Raw genomic sequence first — 25105 nt, 5'->3', positions numbered from 1 at the left:
TCCAAATGATGTCAGCAGCACAAGATGGTAGTGGCTGTATCCCGGATATTTTGGCTTCATTTTTGCACAGTGGGAGACGGGTCGTCCATCTTTATAAACAGTCCCTGGTGTGACCTGAGACGTCTGTATAGCTAGTTTACTCTATTAAGATTGGAAAAGCTGGCTTTATTAACCCATCAGAATCTATTATTCTGAGACCAGTAAACACTAATTTAACTAGAAGTTCATATAAATATTGTCTGTTTAACGATTAACTGAACTACAATTTTTACCCATAACAACATGAATATTTTTCCAGCACATATCGTAAACTTTCACTGTGTCAAGAAAATCTTTTTTTTTCAGCTTGACAAACTGACCCTTTTACAGATTACTGGTCAAATGACATGGCTTTCTGATGGCACCAGCTGCATAAAATTCTAAAGCGCTGTTCGTCTGAAAAAAAAAAAAGCAACCGTATACCCATTTTTTCCACAGCCCATTATCACAAAAATAATGACCCCAAAGTCCTGTTTGTCCAAAAATACACACTCCCTGCAGTTAGTTTCAGTTTTACGGCACCAAACCTCCATTCCTCGGGGGTTTTCACTGGCCCGTCCCGGCTTTGCCAGCTGCTTTTGTGCCACCAAACGAGAGTCTTTTAAGCCAGAACATGATCTTTTCCTCACCATAAGAAAGTGGATCTTTTGCCTAAACCAAACCACACATTCAACACAGCGTTGTTGAGAAACAAAGGCTTAATTTTCAATGTATCTACTAAAAAATAATGTATAAAAGTAAAATATCTGCGGTTTTACAATGTGGACATTTTGTTGGCGATCAGGTTGTCCTTTTCAAAGAAATAGAACTTTGGAGCAGTGGGTGTTTGTTTTATGGAAAACATGCTGTTGGAAAAATGGGCTTTTGGTCCAGTGGGACATTTTTCAGACAAGTGGGTCTTCAAAATTTGCGCCATCACAGCAATGGGCAGTCTACTTTTTTTTCTTTTTTTTCCCCAGGTTTTTTTCCTAATATCATGGAAATTCAACACAGTATGATACAAAAAACAAACAAACCTTCCCTTCTTTTCCTGTGAGGTGCACATGAAGCTAAAAGTTTTTTCTTGTTGCTTATCAAACCGTTAAACGTTAAGCAGCCACAGATTCAAACACCCATAAAGGCTGTGCATTTTCTATAAGATGACTTTGCACCTATTTCAGTGTATTGTGTTTTCTTCTTTAGTTGCTCTTACTGGTTTAGAGTAAATGGAGGAGATGGGTTTTTACTGGTAGCACTTAACAATACCACAGTCTGTCAGAACGCCGCCACCATCGCTTTCCTCATGTGTAGTGCAATACAGACACAAAACCAAGAATCTAGACTTGAGTGATCTTCGTCTCCACCGGCTCCTTGTTGAACTTGTTTTTTAAATTTTTAATATTGCTTATATGTTTTTAAGATTAACTGAGCACTTTTTTTTTTGCCAGAATTGTACTGTACTGCACCGGCAGCATTTTGGTAAAGTGGATAAAGACATGTTTTTTGCTTTTACTTATCATCATGAAGTAAATGTAGATTGCGCAATGTAATGGATCTAAAATAATGACACCATCTGCGTTTAGTTCGGCTCCAGATAAGCCTCGCTTTCACTATGCAATTCTGTCCGTCAGCAGGTACGATCTGGGAAATGAAAATGAAGACTTGATTTATGACACAAATGAAGTGTGTGAACTATTGCGCTACAAAAACAGTAAGAGGATAGCGCTCTTGTTTTCCCTGGTAGCTCCTCCCAGTATAACTGTCAATTCCTTGCAGTTTCTGTCTCCAGTAGTGGAACAACTGAAGTAACTGAGTAAAATAAATTGCATTGTGTCCGGTGATGTTGGTAGTTGCAGCTCTGAGGAAAACAGAAAGAGATCCGGTTGTCTTTGCGACTGCATCGCCAACAGTAACACAACTTTGATACGTAAGGGGGTAAAAGTTCAAAAGTTGTCTGTTTCCACTGTAAGATGTACTTTTCTTTTGTGAATTGTTTTAAAAAATCACACCACCTCACACATTTAAAGCCCACTGACATGAATAATTGACACTCTGAATGCCCTTCCCTCCTTTACTTACATGTACGTCTTAATTAAGGAATATGCGGTACAAAAATTCAAAGTGGCGATATGTCTCCATAAAGTTCTGTCAAATTTAAACTTTTAGAAAAATAACTTTTTGTCATATTTGATCAAACTGTAAGTGACTGTTGTACAATACAGAACACATGAAAAAAATCATGGTTTTCTGGCTCCTTTTAGTACTCCTCATGGCATTTGCAAGATCAGTGGATTCTTACCAATGCCCTTAGGAGCACTAGGCGGAGCCAGAGCCCCAACAAAACATAGCAAAATGTTTATTTAAACAAAAACGGTGGCAAGTTGAACACCTTGCTGTGATATTCAGCACTGCCTGCTAATATGGCAGGTTTGATTTAATCAAATTCAGAATGGCTTTATTTGGATGGTAAAACTTGCATTGCCAAAGCAGGCGTGAACTAAAAACTAAAATTGTATGTACAAACAGTATAAGTTAAGATCTACCAGAATTGGGGTTGAATACACATCTCTGCTGATTTGTTAAGAAAGAAACGTAATTAAATCTTGAAACTGTAGCAAAATGATGCACACTGTTTTCATATTGAACATACCCCAGATTTTTTTTCCCCTCATTGTCTGTTTCACGTAGTACTGTCACAGTTTTAGCAAATATGACAAAAAGTTATTTTTTAAATAAAAGGTATCAACTGTAGCTTTTCTTTCAACCAGTGTTACATTTGTTTCCAGCTCTTGACCTCAGCAACACTTCTGATTCACAAAACTGTAAACTTTTCCTTCTGTCGGCCAATCAGGTCGCAGCCCTGCTGAGACGTGTGACTGTTGACAAATTAGATTCCAGTATTACTGTCAAGAGTTGTACAACTGTTAATCAATCAGACTCCTGCCTCATTAAAAATCTTTAATTTCAAAGCATGCGATGTGATGAGGCAGCAGTTTAAGATGACACTTTGCTGTCATTACAGAGCAAAGTGACCAACTGATCACAGAGACTGACGACTCCAATATCAAAAGGTTGTTGTACTTATATTGTAACTCTATAAAGCCAAGCAACTATAACTTGTACTTTTTAAAGTATGCAGCATCTAACAAAAACACTGATATGTAAAAGGAAAGATAGATTTCTGATCTTTACGGCTGTAAAGTCTGCAGGAATTTATCTGTTTAATGGGAGATTTCAGCCGCAGCAGGTATCCACCACTGTCTGAAAATGTGAAGCTGTGATTTAGGGCTAGTTTTTGCAGTTTTTATTTTGTGTACAACTGGGCCTCACTCTCTGAACCTGTTCTGTAGATACAGTTAGGGCCACGCTTTAAGGCTACAGTTCTGTTGTATAGTGTGTTTGAAGCCGTCGCTGTTATCAAGAAAAACTTAACTTATGGGCTGAAATTACGGAAATGATCGACCTGCAATCCTGCATGTCTCCTAGGAAATAATGTGTGACACAAAAATAAAGACTTTCAACCTCTTTCATATTTTATGTCTATTTTATTATCTTAGGTATGGATTTAATGTGTCTGGCGTGAAATTGCACCAGTTTCTTTGTGTTATCGGTGAAATCTTTTGTGGGGTTTGGTTATGGAGGACTAAATCTGCCATAATAAAAAATAAATAAATACATAAATGACACAATAAATACTCTACTAAATGTGCAGGTTTATTTGGACAGTAAATGCATATGCACAGAAATAGCAAAATAAATGTATAATATATTTGAAAAAATATTTCTGTATATTTTCATATTTAATTATTTCCCAATTTCATGTTTATCTCTTTAAATGGAGACACAGGGAAATTAGAAATACTTGTAAAGAGATAAATAAATGAACTGGGAAATCATTAAATGTGAAAATATATTACTACAAAAATATATATTTTTTAATTTTCTATTTCTGTAAATATTTATGTATTCTCAAAATAAACCTGCATATTTATTAGATAGTTTATACTTTTTTTCTAAGTTTCTTTCTTTATTATTTCCATTATTTATTGAGTAATTTCTTCTTTTTTTTATTTTGGCAAATGTTGTCCTCCATAGTCTGTGTCCAGTATTTTTTATGGATTTTGTTTACTTGTGCACATATTGAAATGTACTTTGTCAGTTTATGTAAGCATCACTGTGAATCTGTAATGAGTGGCTGGAAAATGTGTGTTAAGAAAATATGAGAGAGAGAAGGTTTGATTGTTACATGGGGCATAATTTAATTGTCCAGTTATATTTTACAACCAAAAAAAGTTTTCATTTTGGTGCGTATACATAGCCGTGACTAGACTATGCATGGATTGATCCCAGGATGTTACAAAGAAGATGGGGAGAGAGATGATTGAAGTGACAGGAAATTAGAAACCAGAGAAGCAGGAAAGGAAAAGATGAGGAAGAAAGAAAGGAAGGCGCAGAGACAGAAATGTGGAGTGTCCTCTTGATGGAAAGAAGTAAGCAGGAAGTAGCCAGTCGGCCGAAACCAGTAAGATAACTTTACAACCAGGCTACCAGTTCATTTTTTATCATGTAAAAAAAAAAAACAGACAGTCACTCGGTCATTGGTTGTCTGTCCTCTTTACTTCTGGGCGGGGATCATGCCATCGATGGACTCTCCCTTCTCGAGCTTCTTCTCCATCTCAATCATCAGCTTGACGCCATCAACCACCAGCTGGACCTGGTCCACCTCGGAGGAGCCCAGACGGTCAGCGTTGGAGATGTCGAACACGCCACCGACGGAGGCTGTGTCCACACCACCTGGAGGGACAGGAGGAAGGGGAGCACGCTGAGTCCTCTGTCTACCATGTCACCCAGAACATGAAAACTTTGTGGAGAACATGTATGGTCAGGAGACAACGGGGACAGGTATGCAAAAGGCCCTGCCACCTTTCCTACATAAATATCCTACTATTTTTTTCATATATTTAATCTAAGTCACTTTACATGTGATCTAAATTTATATTTAATAGAACGTGAATTGTTTTTTCTTCTTTTTTTTTAAAGTGAGAAAGCTTCACAATTGTGCGTGCCCTCCTTGCACGTGAATTAAAAAAAAAAAAAAACAACATTGACTTTTTCCCGCCATGTTTAGGCATTTAGGACAAGTCAGCAACTTAACTAATGTGGTCAATGCTAGTATACTCGCCTGGCATGCTTTATAGTTAAATGTCTGCTTGCTTGCTACAGCTAATAGATGCATATGCTAAAATGTGCAACTACCAAAAGGAAATCTTAGCTACTAGGAACAAAATAGCGAAATATATAACTGTCAGTTGTTGACACTTTCCATGCTTTCCACCATTTCTACTGCCCTGAAACGTCGCGCTAACGTCACAGCTCTCAACATTTCCCAATTTTCCCGCTCATAATTACGACTGTAAGTAAGCACATGAAGGCAGCATCGGTCTTTATGTGTCTCTCTAGTTTTGTGCCCTTTAAGTAATATGAGTAAGTACTGAGTAACCTCAGTAGTTTTTGTGTCTGAGGTTATTTTACTTTGTTTGTTGTCAATTTTTGTTTCTTTATAGTTATTGTCTGTCTGTGGTTGTATCTCTCTGTAGTTTGTGTCTTTTGTCATTTTGCATCTCTTTATAGTTTTGCGTCTGTTTGTTGTTATGTGTCACTTTGTAGTCATTTTGTGTCTGTGAATCTTTGTGGTTGTTTTGCCACTTCATCTTTTCTGTAGTTGTCATGAGTCTTCTTGTGTCTCTTTGCAGCTGTTTCACATCTCTTATGTGCCTCTTTTTGGTTGTTTTCTGTCTTAGTTCTTAGTTTAGGGTCTTGTTTCTTTGCAGCTGTTTAACAAATATTTTGTCTGTTTGTAGTTGCTTTGCATCTTCTTGTAGTCATTTTCTCTCTCTCTGTGGTCATTTTGTGTCTCTTTGCAGCTGTTTTGCATCTCCTTGTGGCCATTTTATCTTTCTTTCTCATTTAGGGTCTCTTTCTGTTGAGTGGCATGTTGCAGGTGAAGGCTAGGGGGGCCTGTCCCCTGTAAGTAGTAGTCCATCAATGTATGAACATACTTGCTAACCCCAAAAAGACCCCGAGAAAGAGGTGACACTGACTGAATATTCCCGTGAAACTAACTGGAGTTTCGCATGAATGTTTCAATTAAACAAATTTATTTTCAGCAAGAAGTTCTCCCTTATAATTAATTCTGAGATGCGGAGGGAAAAACTATTTAAGTTGACTACCTCCTGAAAATGTATCTCTCAGGATATGTTGGGTATTCAGGAAAGAGACGTAGAAGATAATGATGATATTAACTAAAAAACAATTGGAGCAGATTATACAAAATAATCTAATTTAGAAAGCTTTTGAAAACTTGTGACTATCTTGAGTCCATTTAACCTGTTTTTCTTACTTTTTTTTTTGTTTTGTTTTACCTGTGCCACGCTTCTGCAGACGCAGCCTGGTCAGGATCTCCTCGAACTTGGCGTGTGTGCTGAGCTTGGGCAGCTTGACGTGCACACCACCGCGCAGGCCGGTTCCCAGGTTGGAGGGGCAGGTCAGGACGTAGCCCAGATGCTCGTTCCACATGAAGCCATGGTTGTGCTTCTTGAAGATCTCCTCAATCTGACCAGTGAAGAGGAAAGTGAAATTAATAATGCATGATTGTAAAAAACAACAGATTTTTCTAAATACTAACCAGACCAACCAGTTAAAATGAGCTGCATTTTTACCAGATGTAACATTAAATGGATACATTAATGCAATAGTAGTTATAATTAAATAATATAATATACGGTATTCTGAAAGGGACCATTCTGCATAAGAAGTACTTTTACTTTTGGTGCTTAAAAGTATATATTGATGTTTTGTACTCTTACTTAACTATGTATGTAATGTATTTTTACACTGTTTCAGTTAATACAAGATTGAAGTACTTGTTCCACCAAGTACTTGTTCCACCACTGATGAAAGGTCTGTATAAAAAGGTTTAATAGTTAGACAGTGTACGCAGCACAAAGAAAGAAACCATAGAAAGCCGTTTTGATTATGGGAGGTGAATTTAACTCTTGTACCTGGTTAAATTGCGCAGATTTATGTGTCTGCAGAACTGTAAAAAAAATGCATGCATGTTTTTGTGTTTTCACCTTCTGCAGGCCGACGCAGAAGCGTCTGAAGACCTCCTTCATGTTGCCTCCCAGCTGCATGGAGATGACACGCAGGTGATCCTCCTCGTTCACCCAGACCAGGAAGGTCTTGTTGTCATTGTGCCTGAGGGGGGAAAATTCAGCTCAGTTTCACTTGATTCACACATACAGACCATAATGTTCATGAGCCAGTAATTTGACCCAACAATACATGAATACAGTTTTTTTAAAGAGCATCACAGAAAGGTGAAGAAAACACTATTGCTCACAATGAATAATCTGAGCTGCACAGTGGTGGATTTACAGGATGATAGGCCACTGTAAAGGGCAGTGTGCCCTACAGCTGTGCACACTGTGCTTCAGTATTCCTGACACACTTTAACAGATGTTTGAAAACAGGAATAATCAGGATTTTAAATATTAGGGCTGTGGGAGGAAGAGACAGATGGTGAGGTCTTAAAGGTTGGCTTGGGGAGGGCAGATGGAGCTCAGAGGGGGTCGTTTGTGTAGTGAGTGTGTGTTTATATAGGCACAGAAAATCTGCTTTTACAGTTGATAATGGCATCTGATTATTGTTTTTGCTTTCTAAACTGGGGGGGACACAATAGAGTCTAATTTGTAATCAGATTTTTTATGTCATTTCTTATCTGTGTGTGTTTGTGTGTGTGTCTCTTACCAGATGCCTCTGGCGTCGGGCCAGTCACGGGCCATACCAGCGCAAGTCAGCAGGGGGGACACGGGCTTGTCGAAGAGGAAGTGATCAGCGATCAGCTGCTCCTGCTCGGCGTCGGTCATGCCATCCAGGGGATAGTACTTTCCCTTGAACTCACCCTCCAGGCTGGCCAGAGCTGAGAGGTGAGAACAGAGGGCAGGAGTTAGACAGTAAGATCCAGAACATTACTCAAGTAAACGCGCTAATACCACACAAACTTCCCATGTTTTTGAAAGTATTTTTCCCGTTGCCAATTTGTCCAGGTATTAAAGGGTTAACTGATAACTGATGGTAATTTTCTCTATTATTCCACTGATTGTTTGGTTTGTGAAAATGAGTACAAATCTCAAAATTATTCAAATGTTTTAAAAGAAAAACAGTAAATCTTTAAAATTTGTGAAGCTCTAACCATGAAATGTGTTTACACACAAAAAATAATAAAATGGTTGCAAACTGCCCAGCTGTTTCAGCTGTACTTTCAGAAACTGTAGTTTAATTTAGAACAAAATTAATATTTTATAAGCTCTTTGTAAGTTTTGTGTATCTATGAAGTAACAAAGTCTGTCTTATAAATTTAGTGAAGTTCAAAGTACAATATTTCCCTTTGATATCTGGTGGAGTAGAAGGTAGCACTAAAAGAAAAGACTCAGATAAAGTACAAGTACCTCAAACTTGTACTTAAGTACAGTAGTTGAGTAAATGCACTTAGTTACATATGACCAGTGATATTTTGACACTCACCCTCAATGGACAGCTTCTCAATGGCTCTGCGCTCTCCACGGCTGTTGTGGGGGGGCAGGGTGAATCCCTTGATGCTGCGGCCGGTACGGACACGGCTGGACAGAACGTAGTTGGGGTCCAGGTCATCACCACCCTGAGAGACAAAAGGGCAACAAGCAACTTGATAAGAAATTAAATTGCTAGAAAGTAGTTGTTCCAGAAAATTATTTTTAAAAAAGCTAGGGTAAATTGTCTACGGAAAAAAATATTCTTTATTTTGATAATTACATATTTAAAATACATACATATTTAAAATTATGTTGTGTTATGTTGTTAAATGTTATGTTAAAAGTCTTTTTTGTTTTGTTTTGGTTTGGTTTTTAAAAGAATAATTTTCATGTTTTTTTTTTTGTTCTTTTTTTTACAAATTTCTTGCTAATTTTTGGTTAATTTCTTTTGTTGCTCATCACCTTCTTTCCATGTTTTTGAAAGAAATCCCGTCAAGTTGCTCAGGTCTCAAACGGTTAAAGCCGTGCTGATCTATAATACAATGAAAACGACAATATCTGCTCACCTTCAGGTTCTCGAAGTTCAGGTCGGTCTTGTGCTTGTCGGTGGGCTTGTATCCACCGTGACGGTCGGAGATGATGGGGTCCAGCAGGTCCTTGAAGACCTCGTAGGACTCCTCATCACCAGCAACGCAGCCCACGGTCATGATGAAGGGGTGACCTTGGGGACACGAGGGAGGAAGAGGAGGTTTGTGATATTAATGCCCAGTTCAGATTAAAGATTATATGTGAGGAGGCAGGGACGTAGCACCCTTTTTCTGGGCCCTGTACATAAGCTGTCTGTGGGGGCCCCCTGTCCTCCCTCTCTTGATTCTTGTCTCTTTCACGCACTTTTGAATATTTTGTTTTACATGTTTTTACTTTGTTTAAAGACTAAGCCCACCCAAGGGTGGAATAAACCAATTTGTGCCTTTAAAGCAACATTATGTAGCTTTTCCACCTTAAATAGCAGTTTCAAAGTTGAGTCACATCACATTATAATTTCATTAAAAAAGAAAAAAAGGTCTGTAATCTCAGTCCTCAACATTTTCTAAATGTTACTTTGAAAACGTTCTTCCTGTGTTCTCATGTAACATTGTGGGAAAGTTTTATAAAAGAAAATTATCTATGATCTGTCATCTCTCAACATCACCAAAACATCCTCACAATGTTGCAGTTCTAACGACATGTCTTAGTCTCAAAGGAATGTTATTTAAAATAATGAACATCCATAAAACGTTCTTTAAACATTAGATTCAAATGTGTTCTTTAAAACATTATTGCAACTTGTAGGTAATGTTAGCCAATGTTATGGGAACGTTCCCTGCTTGCTTGGCATGAAGCTGGACTTTTACATGTTGGCGGGAGTTTCAGGCCTTTAAGTCTGACACCAAGCTAGCTCCGTTACTGTCACACAAGTAAATGATATGCTCTTTTGCAAGCTTTATGTTGGTTGTTGCACTTTGTTGTTGTTGGCTCTGTTATCATAGTTATCAGGTTGTTATTTTTTATAATAAATTTGGCAATATTTCTGTATCTCGTCAATTGACATGATTCTTTGGCCTCTCAGAACGTCTTTGCCGGCTTTGCATCCCTCAGCTTGTCGTCAAATGCACGTTGTCTGTGAGGGGGAGTTGTAACAGTGCTATGATTTAAAACAGTGGAGTTGCACTTGAAGACCATCAGTGGGTGCCAAAGGGCACGGAACAGAAATCCTACATGATGTGGCTTTAAGGGGTTGTCCTGCTGTTTTAAGTGCACTTTCTGTTTAGCAGAGAGTGATGACTTTTAGAATATATATTTATGCGCAGGTTTTTGCCGTGCCCTTATTCTGTGGGATTTCTTTTTTAAGTTTGTGTCATAAATAATTATCGAAACTTTATGAAACAACAATTGAATGAATGAAATGCTGAGATTTCAGCCTAATGTAGAGTTTTCTCACACCCCTGAAAATCACCCCTGAAAACCAAGAAAGCCTTGTGACCTCCCATGAAGCTTTGAAGACATCTAGTGAGGGTCATGAATTATTTGCTTCAGTTCATTTGAGTTCCCCTGTCTTTGGTGGTGCGTTTTAATTGTGATGTCATGCTCCTTCTTACCGGGGTTGTCAACACCAGTCTGGATGACGTCATCCACGGTGAAGCCACTGGGGGTGGACTTTCCCCTCAGCTTGCTGTAGATGTCCTTGGTCAGCACCTGTGAAGCAGATGACACCCAGTGCAGGTCAGTGATTGTGTCACATGATGTCCACTGTCGTTTTTTTAAATTGTGCTTGTCACAGTGAAGAATTTTTAGGTGACTTGTCTCATCTGAGGTACATTTTGGAACAGAAAAGTCACACCTTTCTATAAAGCAATATGCTGCAGTTTATAGGTGCCTGTTGCAGGATGTGTGTTTTGGGTTGTGCGGCCATGGGCCAACCATGTCTGTAGATTTTGTACCTTGGCCATGTGGTTGTTGTGCAAGGACAGATCGGGATACTCGTCATCCACAGAGAACTTCATCTTGTAGTCGTTGTGAACGTTCTTCGCCATGGCTGCGATTCTTACTCCACCTGATGAAACACGAGCAAAAGAGGTATTATTTGTGCAAGTCTGCAGTGCCTGTAGACTCATTTGTAGTATATTAGTGTTATTTGAATGACTTTGGTCTGTACCATAATCAGGCACTTTTTTCCTTATTGTGTTAAATCAGAGGAATGTTATCGAAGCAGCCCTAAAAAAATGTGGTTTTATAGTTTTACTTGCTACAAGATGTATTTGTCAAAAAATGATGTTTCTTTGATGCATAGCAATGAATACCATTTTCCTTTTCTGGTATTTCTCCATATTTTTCAAGTGCCTTATCTATGAGTCTTCTGGTGAAGAGAAGAAACCTTCTCATTCTCCTCTCTTTCTGTCTCACTCTTTTCTCTCTCTGTCAGCTGTTCTGTCTACATGCTGCCTCTCTGACTGTCTCGCCACCTGTCCCCCTCTCACATGGAGGATTATTAATAGCGTGGCCGTGACGCCTCTTGTCCTGCACCCCTCCCATCTCTCCAGGGGAGCTACAGGAATGATCCCTCTTCTCTCTCGCTCCATTCAGCCTCAGACTGATGCAAACTTAGTGGCCGAGCTAAGCTGTGATACATCGATAGCAGAGGAAGTACTTTGTTACAAGAAGCAACAAAACTTTAAAACTGAGTCAGTGTTTCAAAGCACAGAAATGCAGATGCTTAAAATGTCAAGTGGTTTTAATTTAGTAATATTTGACATTTTTTCTTTTTGTTTTTTGCTTTGCATTGTAATTGATCTATAAAAGCCTTTTTGAAGACATAATTTACCACCCAAACAATCACATGTCTCAAGTTTGGAAGTTTGTAAAAACAAAATGCTTTCAGAAAAAAAAATGTAAATGCAGAGCTGCAGCTGCAGAATCAGTCAGAACAAACCGACAGCTGATCTCTCTCTCCGTCAGACAGAGGTCAAAGTCAGTTGCTGGAGGTGCGATTGATTGATGACACCTGGTGCACTCAAAGGTCAAAGCATTGCATGCCTCACAGATGGCCCCGCAAGTTCCATGACTAAATCAAGCGCTCCTAAACTATTCAAAGACACACATCAGGTCTGCCCTGCTAGTGTCAGCAACAGCTGATAGTCACAACTGTTTCAGTGACACTGCATCGCCGCACACATAACTGTCCTTTTACCAGTGGATAGTGCTACCGGAATCCAAGTTTCACTACAGTGAGCACTGATCGAAGAACAAATCAGAGTCAATTTTAGTAGTTTCCATATCAAGAAAAATGTGCAAAACTTTGGAGGAATCCAAGACAAAAATGCAAGGAGAGAAAAAATTTCATGGTTCCAGAGGTCACCAATCTGTCTGACAGATATTTGGTTAAAAATGTTTTTAAAAAAACAATCTGGTTTTCAGGAGGTTTGGTCAGGAAGAGGTTTCTGTCCGCACTTAAAGAAAAATCACCACAGTCTTCCCCTTGGATTTTTGAAAAAGGCTTTCTAATGCATCAGTTTTTACCTGCTTTGGAGAAAAGAAAGAGGTAACAGATCCCGGGATCAGATCCTGTCCACCAAATGTAGGGGTTGCCCAAATCTGCCAGGTGATGGGCTTAAGCTTTTATACCCAGATCTCTGTCCCTATTGGACGATTAGACACAGGGTCCCCTCATCTGATTGGTTGTAGGGGGTCTTCTGTGCCCGGGTGAGTTTCTAAAAGGCAAGAACGAACAGACAGCTGCAGCCACCCGGTCCAACCTTTCACCTGCTGCCTGCTCGTAGCTGCTGAGAGCCTGCAGGACGTAACAGTGCTGGACAGCATCGCTTACATGCACACTCATACATTTATCACACATTTATATATTCAATGCATGCACAGTCATTACTGAAATGTGGTGAAATTAGATTCGCAAAATCTCTGCAGCGAAGGCAAGGTCCAGTGTTTTAACCTTGTGCCGAGTGATTTCCAATGACACTAACTGTAGAAAAGGCTTAAAATCTTCATATGATGGTTAAACTGCATCAAAAATTTGAATTTCAAATCCAGCTTAGTCGCCCAGGATAAAATGTCGGCCATGTACATTTCTGCACACCACGGATATGTTACATTTGTACATTTCATATGTATGACAGAGTTCAGATTACATGTATACGAGCTGAGTTTCTCATGAGGAGGAGGGAATGGTGGATATCGTGACACCGTGGCGAGACGGCTGCTAGGCAGCAAAACAGCAAGCCACCGTTGAAGACAAACAAATAAAAAAACTGTTGTCCTGCTGTGTTTGTGTCAACCAAACTATGTATTTTAGGTCTTGTGTGTAGGATTTAGTGGCATCTAGCAGTGAGGTTGCAGTACTGACACTTCTTGCGTGTCAAGCGTGTAGGTAAACTAAAGTGGTCGACACAAAAACATGAATGGCCCTGTCAAGAGTCAGTGTTTGGTTTGTCCATTCTGGGCTACTGTAGAAACAACATGGCATGCTCTGTAGCGAGGACCAACTCATCACAGTGTAAATAGACCTCGATATAAATGGGTAATTTTAATTTAGCAATAAAAACAAAAACGTCTCACATTTTCAGGCGATTTTACACCAACAGACATATAGTTATGAATATTATATTCCATTGCGGCCAATATATTCCCCTTAATCCTACACACTGGACCTTTAAGCCAAAACATAATGTTTCCCCAACCAAGTGTTTTTTGTGCCTAAACTTAACCATGCATTAATCACAGCACTGTTGTAACATAAAACATAAAACAAAAAAATAACATTTCACAATATATGAAACTCAAATTTAACATATCCGGGGTTCACAGAAACATTAAATGCAAACATTTTTTTTCTGGCAACTGAATTGCTAAATCAGATTTCCATGCAGTGGAATTAATATTGCAGTAATTCATATGTCCAGTATTTACAGAATAGTAAAATTACATGAAAATTTTTAAAGCACATCCAATTAACATTTTTTTTACATTAAAGTGCAGCTTTATGTTTGATAAGGGATCAAGCTGTTTTGAACAGGTCTGTTTAAGAGGAGCAGGTGGCTCTGATGGTTTGGCATGCGTGCACGTGTACTGTACTGAGTCTCTCCTCCATGTTTCATAAGTGTCCTTGGGTAAGTCAGTGAAGCAGAGTATCTGGAAATCTGTCATCATATTTAGGAGTAATAGTAACCGTGTTGTCTTATATTACATCATCATAAAATTCAAGATTATAGATTGGATTTCTGTATCTGTATGTGTAACTTTCAGATTTGTGCTACTGCTGCCTGTGTTGAAAGTCATGTAGTGATGCATAGTGACAGGCTGTCCAAACTTCAGACATTTGGCAAGTGAGCGCAGAGAAACCATGAATTCCAGTGTGTTTGTATAGGTATTAAAATGTTTGAGTATTTGTAAGTGCACAGCTTGCTCAGCCCGTCTTGAGTGTGTGTGTGCTCTGTGGTTTTCTGAGAAGTTTCATATTCACACACAACTGTTAAAATTGGTACTTTGAAAGTACGGAGCATATGTTGTGAATAGTCATGGAAATTTTTATTATAGGTCCTGAAAAGTAATGGAAAAGTTTTGAAATTTTGTCCATGAAAATGTTTGGGGACCCTGAGTATCACTTTGTGTCCATTGCAAAGACCATTACTCAGACCTGTGCTCCCAGAGGGTGATACTCTACTAATTATATATACTAATTGTGAAACCTTGAGTCCAGTTCTTCACTGTATGAGTGCCAGCATCATTACCCCACACCGGTAATGTGATAGACCTGACTAATCTATCTGCAGACACATATTAAATCATACACACATCATGTGACAAAGTAGAAATTGCAGGGTGGAGCTGAGAGACACTGACGCAGACAGCAGTCTTACATAGGATCCAGGTTTCCCCAAAACATAACAGAGAAGAAGAGCGCAGATGTTTATTATACGGATACATTAACTATTAAAGCACATACTTTCAGTATAAGCCTGTAGTGCACGAGCCTCATGGGCTCATAGATCCCTGAAAAAAAAAAAAGAGCTTTTTTTGCTTCATGTATCAATGAGCAGGTCTCATAGGAATGAACGGGGCCCCGCCTCCATGGCTGTATCCAGACTCTCTTAATATATTCTGAATTTATGAAAACATTATTGTCCACAAATGTGGAAAATGTATCCATGCATTAAACTCGTTGAACCTGAGCATTATGCTGATGATGATCAATTCTATAAACCAAATAATCACAACCAGTTTCTTAACATATAAATGTGGTTATTCAAAGTCAAGTGATGGATATCCCTCAACTTTATGCGATAAACTGGCTAAATGAACAACTTTTCAGGTGACTGTTGTGTTCATGTCAGCTCCAGTTTCACAGCTGTAGCGTGACCAGTTTTTGGCTTTGTCTTCAAATTATGAGTACATGACGTGTGACGCCAGTAGTTGTGAGATACCATCGTGGACTTGTAGCAACCTAAAATGATACATTAAGACTATTTCACACAAAAGTACACTGTTAGCCTCCACTAAATCCTATATCACAAAGCCCCATCAGTAACACTCAAAGGTCACGCTGACTGAAGCATGATATGTGCTGTGTGTCTTCTGCTCATTCAGACCAGTTACTTCTGTAGGTATTTTGCCTCTGTGGAACAGATCCAGTATCCCAGTTTAGACTGTCATTGTATCCTTCAGCACCCCACACCCTTACCACCCTCCACAGCCCTAGCACCCTGCAGCTGCCCCGGGGAAACAGGCACCAAGGACAGTTATGTAACCAGGAACACTGTGAATCATTTATAGTGATTCCAACTGAATCTCATAAACAGAGTGTGCAAAAATCAATCAATGGTTTAACACTTTAATGGGATTAGTGTGCATATTATCCAAAAGCATATTTAAATGTAATGCATTTAAAGTCCTCTTAAGTCTTTGTGAGGAAATTTTAGACAAGAGTTTCTGATCCATATGAGGGAGCAGGATAAGGGAGGAAATGGTTTGCACAGACCACTCTGTGTTATGAATTGCATATGAGATTGTAGAGTTGGTAAAGTTTGTGCATTCGCAAATGTGTGCATGCATCCATACATGCATACAGGCGGTGGAAACTTGCACATTAACCCTTTGAAACCTGCATCGACATCAGTTTTCTTGTGCTGCCTTCAGATGCCTTTCACAAGCATTTAATCCTTTGAAACAAATTGTGAACAAATTGGTTTGATTTCTTTCAAAACATGGCAAAAAGGCAACCAGCAACTTGGCATGAAATGTCCTGCAAATTGCACACACACAAAAAAGTGAAAGGTGACAAGACACTGTATTATCAGTAACTTGGAAAAAATGTTAACAAAAATATATTAATGATTATTATAACTATACATATAAATTAAGGTTATAGGAAGATGTATATTTATTATTTATATATATTCTTATTTTTTATTTTGGATACTTTCCTGTTTCCTTCCCTGTTTTTTTTTTTTTTTTTTCTTAATTTTCTTGTTACTTTTTACCAATTTCTTGCTAATTTTTTTGGGTCATTTCTTGTTAAGATGCTCATCGCCTTCTTTCCATGTTTTTGAAAGTATTCAAGTCAATTTGCTCAGGTTTGAAAGTGTTAAATATCTGCATAATATCGTCTTCCATTTAATACGACCTCTGTAAAGCTAATATTGTTAGATTGTTGTTGAAAAGTTTTCAGCCTTTCTGGTATTTTTTGGGTGTTTGCTTTTAATTTGACATTTGAGGTTGTATATGTAGTATGTGATTCTGTTAATATGTTTAGATGCATTATGTGTGTGAGTAAACGTACATACATACAAGAAGTCATGGTATTAAAGAAGTTTATTTAGTTCTGAAGCATTCATTGCATATATTTTATAAAGTTTGCCTGAGCTGGTTGTCCTCCCGATAGCGGATTCTTATTCACAGCAGGGCGCCTTAGGGAGCAGTTGAGGGTTACATGCATTCACACATTCACACATGGGTGTTGCCAGGAACAACTGGCAGTCTTGACAACTGACAGCTTCCACTGACGCACATTTGGAATGTTTCTATCTACATTATACAGCAACCTATAGGTCCGTATTTTGTCCTTGTGGTTCCTGTTGTGAGAGAGACGAGTGAAAGAAAACACAAAAATGGTTTATGTAAAACACAGTATGACAAGAATTAAAAAAGTACAAGATGTGGTCCTCCTGAAGGTTAGTTGTTGTGCTTCTTGTTGGTGTTTATCATGACACTGTATTTCACAGACTTGATGTTAGTGTTGTGTTGTAAACTTGAGCTGAACACCTCTATGCTCCACATTTAAAGATATAACTTCATAAAACTCAAAGTAATTCTTGGATGAAAGAATCTGATGATCTCACGAAACAGCAGAAGCCCTCATACCTTCTTTGGATTCCTCAGATATGACCGGGACTTACTGTTTCAGACATTTGAGTCCTGAACCAGAGCAGGAAAAAATCATGTTAACAGTTTGGGGAGCACCACAAATAGACCCAGGCATTTGTAAGACGACTCTGTCAATGTGTGCATGTTAAGATGGTCACACGATGAAAAGTGCTGCAGTGGAATGAGCCGGGCTGAATGAAAAGGCGTGACCGTGTTTTGGCCAATGAGATGTGAGGCTTTGTGTATGCTTGTACACATCATTGAATCTTTTTCTATTTCCTCTACAACATATGTTTACACTGTGTGATACTGATTAGCTGCCCCAGATATGTTATGGAGGAAAAATATTGCTGCCTGGGTTGTCAAGGTGGATTGTTGTGTCGCTGTGTCACCCGCTTCTCATTTGCTTGAGGCCTGGGCTTCAGTTTAATAGTCTTTTTCTGCCTAGCAATGCTTCCATTCTAATCTCCTTCAGCATAGGACACACTGGACCATCCAAAACCAAAAGAAAAAATAAATTGCCATCCCACAATTCTTTACAGCAGCAACATTTAGAGCAACACAACCATTCAGTTGTTCACAAAAACAAACGATATGCTGCCTTTTCTACTAAAACATTTCACTGTCATACTAATATCAATAAATATGAGTGGACAGGAGAATGAGGAGCCATTCTCAATGTGTAAAATCACTTTGGTTCATTTTTGTGACTGGTGGCCTTTTTTTTTCAATTTGAAATTTCATTGTGATGATGTAGTATCTAAGATTCTCTTAAGTCCATGTTCATAACATTATTGTTTCACCCTGCCTCACTAGAGAGAGTTTAAACATGGGGCAAAACCACATTCAAACGTCAAACAAAACAAAGCACACAACGGTGCCTTCTTGCCAACTGTTACACACTTTTTCAGAGTGAAAGCCCTTATTGATATTTGCTGTTGCTGCTGTGTAGTCTGGCTTGCACTTATATTGTCACTCGCATCACTCAACATCAGTGTGGGATGCTTATATTTCAAATGATTTATTGGAGTAAACCAATGCACTGTCACAAAGTTGACATTTTACTCAAAGTGAGACCACATAGCACTTTTTTGATGTTCTTTGCGAAGCATTTCAAAGTCTGTGGCTCAGGACTCACTGCCCGCATGTGCACTGTGCAACATGTGTCAGATGCGTCGATGAACTGCTCAAGCTTGCCTTTTTCTCTTTTTTCTTGCTTGCCTTTCTTCTTTTTTTTCTTGTCCACACAGCTGGCATTGTTGCTACGTCGCTGTTGCTGTCAGCTAGTGTAAATTAAGCTTTTTTCTCGTGTGATTAGTGCAGAGTCATGGGCACATTATTATTTTAACGTTTAGCATTTAAACGTTTAGCAGTTGGCAGTGAACACTGTGTAGATTTGTTTATAATACACGAAGAACATAATTTGCGTGGCATAATTTTTATTAAACATTTAAAAACTTAAATTATTTCCTAATGTTGTTGACATCACCTAATTTGATGACAGAATCATCACAGGCTGAACAGCTGAAAGTGTTCTCATAGTTGTGAAATGAGTAGTTGTGTTTGGGTGCTGAACTGCCTAAAGGAATCACACTATTGATTATTCACCCATCTGCGCTGGGCATCGTTATACAGCTTCTAATTCGACTGGATTCATTTATCTGATTTTTGTATAATAATTTGAATTTCGATGATTTGGTGATGGTGAAGGTGGTGAGCCCACACTGAAACATGAGGTACTCATGATGGGTGGGGGGGTGGCAGTTTGCCTGGGGTGAACCGTTGATTTCTATCTTTAGTGCCGCCTCATCAGGTCCTCCCATCTCCAATACCAGCTCACCCGATTGAATTGCATCGACTCAGCTGTCAGTCCGTCTGTCCCCCCTACCATTCCACTGTCCATTCATCTGTTCCCCCACCTTCACTTGACCAGACTTACAAAACTTAAATATTTATCCACTAAAGCAGCAGGACAGCTGAAAAGTAGACAGAATAACTGGACACTGAAGAGAAAACAGTTGGGGTTTAATTGATAACTCAAAGAGGAGAGTATACACATTATACCAGGGATTGACTGGCATTATTTATGATGTGTAATTTTAATGCTTATTTATTCACATATTTATGACATATTTTGGCCTAATCCCAATTCATATTTCTACCCCTCGTCCTTATTTTTGAGTATCACCTTGCCCCTTGGAATATAACTACAAGGGATAGGATATGAAATCCCTCCCCCATGAAATGGGAGAACACTTCAAGACCCTGATTCGTCATCAGTATGCTGGTGTTTACATAAACAAAGTATTGCTCAATGTTGGGAATTTGCATCCTCTGCAGTGGTGATTTCCCTTGCATAACCTACAGGCAGCCTTTTGTGGTTGCCATGACACTTAAAAATTGTCCATAAGTTAATTTTCATGCTTAGTCAATAAAAAAACAACAACACTGCTTCAGTACCAGGCCACCAGCTGTGCCCTGCACCTCATGCTCCAACCCTGCCAGTCTGCACCACAGATTACAAATAAAAATGGATGATGTGTCTCCGTTTAGCCCTACTGTGCAAAAAATGAAGCCAAAATATCCTGGATATGGCTGCTGCCATCTTGTGCTGGTGACGTCATTTGGAGCCAGAGTCTGTGCAGTAGAGCTCTCTGCTGGTGTTGTGTACCTTTCCAACCACCAGTCTGTCCAATCGCAAGCCACACTGCTTTATATCAGTTAAACCGTTTGGTACTGTCAGTCATGACCTTGATTTATCAATATTTAACATCAAATTATTAGGACTGTCCCAAATAATAACTAAAAATAGTTATCTGGGCTCCGGAGCTTTGCCATTAATCAACAATTAATAATCAGAGCTTTGTTTGGTGGGAGCAGCGGGGGGGTGACAGTCACCATGCCGACACCTTGCACCTCAAAGCTTCACTGTATGGTGAGTGAGGGAGAGACTGTGCGCTTCACAGATAAGGTAGCAGAGGGAAACATGGGATCCCAACCCCCGACAGTTTCAGCTATTATGTGAAAACATACCTTAAGCTGGTCAACCAGCAAAACCATCTTAAGCTGGTCAGGCTGTTCTTTTCAGCAGAATTCTTGCATGTTTCATTGAAGAGAACGATGGAACGAAGGCATGCGAGCACGTCAGTTTAGTAGCCTGTCTAGGCAGCCCCTCAGTGGCTTCAAGTTTAGCCTTAGCCGCTATATTGATCTTATGAAAACACGTCTGTGGGTTTCTTTTGCTTGTGCGGCCATCTTGCTGATGATATGTCAGAGCACTTGGTTTGAAGTGTGGCTCTAACAAACCTCTGTTTCGAGAGAGGTCTAGTCCTAACACTTCGCCCTCCCCCTCCATCTCATAGAAAACTGGGACACCCTGTCCCCAGACGTGAACATGCATAACAGAGGGGTGAGCGCAAAGTGACAGGGGCAAGGGGTGAATTGGGGTTGGGCCTTAATGTCTCAGCCTTAACTACTGTCACAAGTGAAAGCACCCACAAAAATTCAGTTACACAGGTTACTTAAAATCATGCAAGCCAAAAAAATAAATAAATCAGGTCAGCTGTAAGTTGGCTCATGTAAGTTAATTCTATAAGTCATTCATTTCTAATTTTACATCAGTGAGATGTTGGAAACTCATGTGGATCACATGTGTCTGCGTGTATAAATCCACACAGTTATGTTCACCATGCACACCTGTGTTCTTTTTTTTTGTTCGTGCATATCTTTGTGCACGTTGATGTGCACGTATATATATTTACACACACATCTGACTGCAGAATGTATCGTCATGTCTTCCTGCTGTCGGCTGTCTGTTGGGCGTCAGCAGCAGTATTGTATTGCCAGAGTGAAATCCAACCGCCTGTCTCACCTCAGTATTGAACTGAAACCCCACACACACACATCACACACACACAAAACATCAGAAATGAATTGAAGGTAGTTTTTTATTATCATATTTTCTTGGTGGCTGCATGCAGCAACCCTTTTGTCAAGAATCTGATCTTTTAATCGATTGTGTGTGGATTTAAAAAAAATAGAGGATAAATTGTTTGCATGCACAGTCAACATGCTGTTATTATTTTTAGTGTTGACATTGTAATGATAGGCATTGCTGCTAATGTGTCCTCAGAGTAGGACGCTGCAGCTCTGCAACTGTGAGGTGACTGCAAAATGCAACAGTGCGACATATTCAATCATGATATCAGCTGTCTTATTGATCTGGTGTGTGTGTGTGTGTGTGTGTGTGTGTGTGTGTGTGTGTGTGTGTGTGTGTGTGTGTGTGTGTGTGTGTGTGTGTGTGCTTAGCTGATACAGACAAATCAACATCACAGAGAATATTGGAATAACTTTTAAGAATAACTAAAGAACTTTGCAGAACATAAAAGGAAGAAAAGGAAACACAGCATGAGTTAACAATAAATGGAGTCAACAGTTAATGAGTCAATAATACTGGACTTAAGAACAAAGACTTAACAGCTACTATAGAGGTCAGTGGGCTTTATGAAGAGATTTTGAAAGCTGAACTGATTTAGCGAGGCTTAGCTTTTCAATCAGGAGATTTTACATTAAAACAAATTTTGTGCCCGCTGGTCTTCAGTCTAGACAAACTAAAAAAACACAAGTTTTTGCAGTGTTGTCAACAATAGAGAACAGTTAATATTTACCTAAAGAAACAAGCAAAATGACGTACATAACTGAGAAGCTAAATCGTGGAGATAATTGGTTCAGTTCAGGGCCTAATTTCAGTTGTATCCTTGTGGACTGCAGCTATTAGTATATAAATATTTTCACTGCAACAGATGAACAAATAAAGTAGTTTCTATTTTCTGCTCAGAGGTCAAAGGTTGAGGAAAGAATGTGCGGTGGCTCTGCATAGTTTAATGACACTAAGTGAGGAGTCCAGTTCCCAGAGGAAACAACTGGAGAGAAGAGTTAACACTTAAAGTGCTGTATAACAAACCAAGATTAAGATTCAAGACTTTCACACCCAAATCATTTTGTTGCAGTATCAAAAACAGTCAAATAACAAAAGTTGGAACCCAATAATTTTGAATTATTTAATTCTTTGTTGTGCTTTGTACTTGTTATGAGATAACTTCAGATTTATATGGCATTTGTTACATCATTTAATGCTATGTAGAGATTAGGCTTGTTCTATTAAATGAAAACAGGTTTTATAGAATGTAGGTTTAAAATGCAATGTTAGGGTGTTAAATGTTGTTCTCATTTTGGTTTTAGTGATTAAACTCAGCCCTGTGAACCATTATGAGGCTGAGACGCACCAAACCAACATCAAAGAACTAGTGACGATGAAGTTGCGTCGCCTGTGTTCCTGCCAAAAGTTGCACTTGAACACACTGCAAAATCTACAGCTAACAGCCAACTAATAGCTCTCCATAGCAGCAGATAGTGGTTGTCTGTATTCGTCATTCAAAAAGGGAAACTGGAAGACTGACAGGACAGATTTAAGACACTAGTTACCCAGGTAGCACATTGACAATATATCACAATGTTGAAAGAAAAAAATTACTATGCACTTGTGAAGAGTAACACAGTTATGATATGTTTCTGCTAAAGAGCTAGAAGGCAAAAAAGAAACATTTTTTTACAGCCAAAAATTTGCTTCAATCTCATGCCCTCTTGACTTTAGTTGTTTGTTTGCTTTGTTTACTTCTGTTTTTCCTTGTGTGAGAGCTGGACCGCCAATCAGAGTGATTTTGTTTGCCGATGGGCTCTTCCGTCTCTGATACTGATTCATCATGCTGAATTGTCCCCCAAAACATCCAACAAGGGCCAACTGGCGCCAACAGTGTGGAACACACCACAAAAACTAGGGCGACAGACGCTCTACCCGCAGTCCAAAATTGACCAAAAGCTGACTGTCGGCTTGGTGTTTTAGGGCTCTTAGATCTGAGTGTCTGCTGGTACATACAAGACTGCGATCACAAAATTCTGACACAGATTGTGTCAAATCTGTTTATTTGTTCAAAAGTAATAATGGTAAATGAGATATCTTCAAGTCACAATAGATGGGCCAAAAAAAACTGTCAGTGCTGCCTGATTATGCCTTTCATGCAGTTAACAAATAGTATCTGTTGATCAGTATGTGCTGTATGCAGTTGATTTATAACATGTTCAGGAGCTGAAACAAAAACTTTTCTTCACAGTACTTTGTTTTAAGCTGCTGAGAAAGAAGCTTCAAAGTGCTCTCCTCTTATTTCCTGCACCTTTCAGACATCATCCGTCGCTGTCAGCTTCACACTGCTCTGATTTGGGGGGCACCTTTTCCAACTTCACAAGAACCTGTTCATTTGACCCCCTGACCCTGATCTCAGTCCTGCTGACCCTTATAGGTGAGTATGTGTTGAGCAGCAGGTATTAGAAGGTTGTTTGCAGGAAGCACGGAGGCCTGGAGGAGTCTCCCCGGAGACCAGTGACCTTATATGGCCGACTTACCACGGTCAGTTGCTGGTGCTTCTCTGCCTGCCTGACAGCTGAGCCGTCCGTCAACCCACTCATATAACTGTCACACAAATGCGCGCACACACGCACACACACACACACACACACACACACACACACACACACACACACACACACACACACACACACACACACACACACACTCCTGATAGTTCCTGTTTGTTGGACTGTGTCTCTCTCTGTGAATTTTCATTACATTTGATTTTAAAAAGGAGCACATTTTTTGGCCAATTTATCCTGGAAACCTGCCTGAACATGTTTGTTAGAGTATTGAAAATCATTGTAGTGCTACTTTTATGATCAATTGCACGAGTAGCAAGCTAACTCTGTAACTGGTTGATAAAGGACAGAGCGCCATCTATTGAAACTCAAACTTCACTGGCAGAAACACGAAAGAATAAGAGTGTGGATATATAACTGAACAGGCCTACAGGGCGCAGTCACAGGGGCCCAAGGGGTCAGGAGGCATCTGCTTTGGGGCCTCCTTTTAGAGGTGATTGTTGGAAAGTCAACAGCTTTTTAAATGTTTTTTATTGTTGTTTTTGAGTCTTTTGATATTGAGGTTGTGCTGCTCAAATGCAGTGGTGGGGGTAGAAATCATATCATTTACAAAAGCATAAGTAGTGATACTATGCAAAAAAAATGCCCCATTACAAGTAAATGACCTGCAAAAAATGTACTGGTTAATATTCCTAAAGTATCAAAAGTAAAAGAACTGGTTCCCCACATTTTGTTATGATTTTATTAGATCAGTATTATTAATGCATGAACATGTAAACAGCACTTTATTATTGCAGGAAGTTGCAGCAGAGCTCATTTTAACTACTTCATACCCCCCTCCCCTCAATTGTTTAAGTTTTGAAAATCAAATTCTATCCTATTCTTGCTTGATATGTGACTTAAGTTGCTCAGTAGTTTGGGGCCTCTCTTGTCATATTTTGTGCTTCATAATACCTCATTTAATGGCCTGTTATTTTATCCTTTATAGGACAGTACGCATTAAAAGGAGAGAGGGGATGACATGCAGCCAGGGCCGTCGCCAGGAATTCTGGGCTCCATGAAAACACATCTCATTGGGCCCCATCACCATGGCCCAAGCCAACCCTGCACAATTGTTA

The 25105-nt window shown here is 39.3% G+C and overlaps 1 protein-coding gene across 1 annotated transcript; it reads right to left on the bottom strand.

Annotated features, from left to right (window-relative positions):
- Window positions 1–4252: 4252 nt before the first annotated feature.
- Window positions 4253–12721, bottom strand: ckmb (creatine kinase, muscle b). Its single transcript, XM_042486204.1, has 9 exons — window positions 12648–12721; window positions 11072–11184; window positions 10730–10826; window positions 9158–9312; window positions 8605–8737; window positions 7828–7999; window positions 7152–7275; window positions 6441–6630; window positions 4253–4812 (listed from the first exon to the last, which is right to left on the bottom strand). The coding sequence occupies exons 2-9, from the start codon at window positions 11162–11164 to the stop codon at window positions 4634–4636; spliced, it is 1143 nt and encodes a 380-aa protein (XP_042342138.1). The 5' UTR covers window positions 11165–11184; window positions 12648–12721; the 3' UTR covers window positions 4253–4633.
- Between the last annotated feature and the right edge of the window lie 12384 nt (window positions 12722–25105).

This window comes from Plectropomus leopardus, chromosome 5 (genome assembly GCF_008729295.1).
Source record: "Plectropomus leopardus isolate mb chromosome 5, YSFRI_Pleo_2.0, whole genome shotgun sequence".
Taxonomy (NCBI): Eukaryota; Metazoa; Chordata; class Actinopteri; order Perciformes; family Serranidae; genus Plectropomus; species Plectropomus leopardus.
Note: the sequence above shows the minus strand (reverse complement) of the source record. Positions and strands in the feature narration are given on the sequence as shown.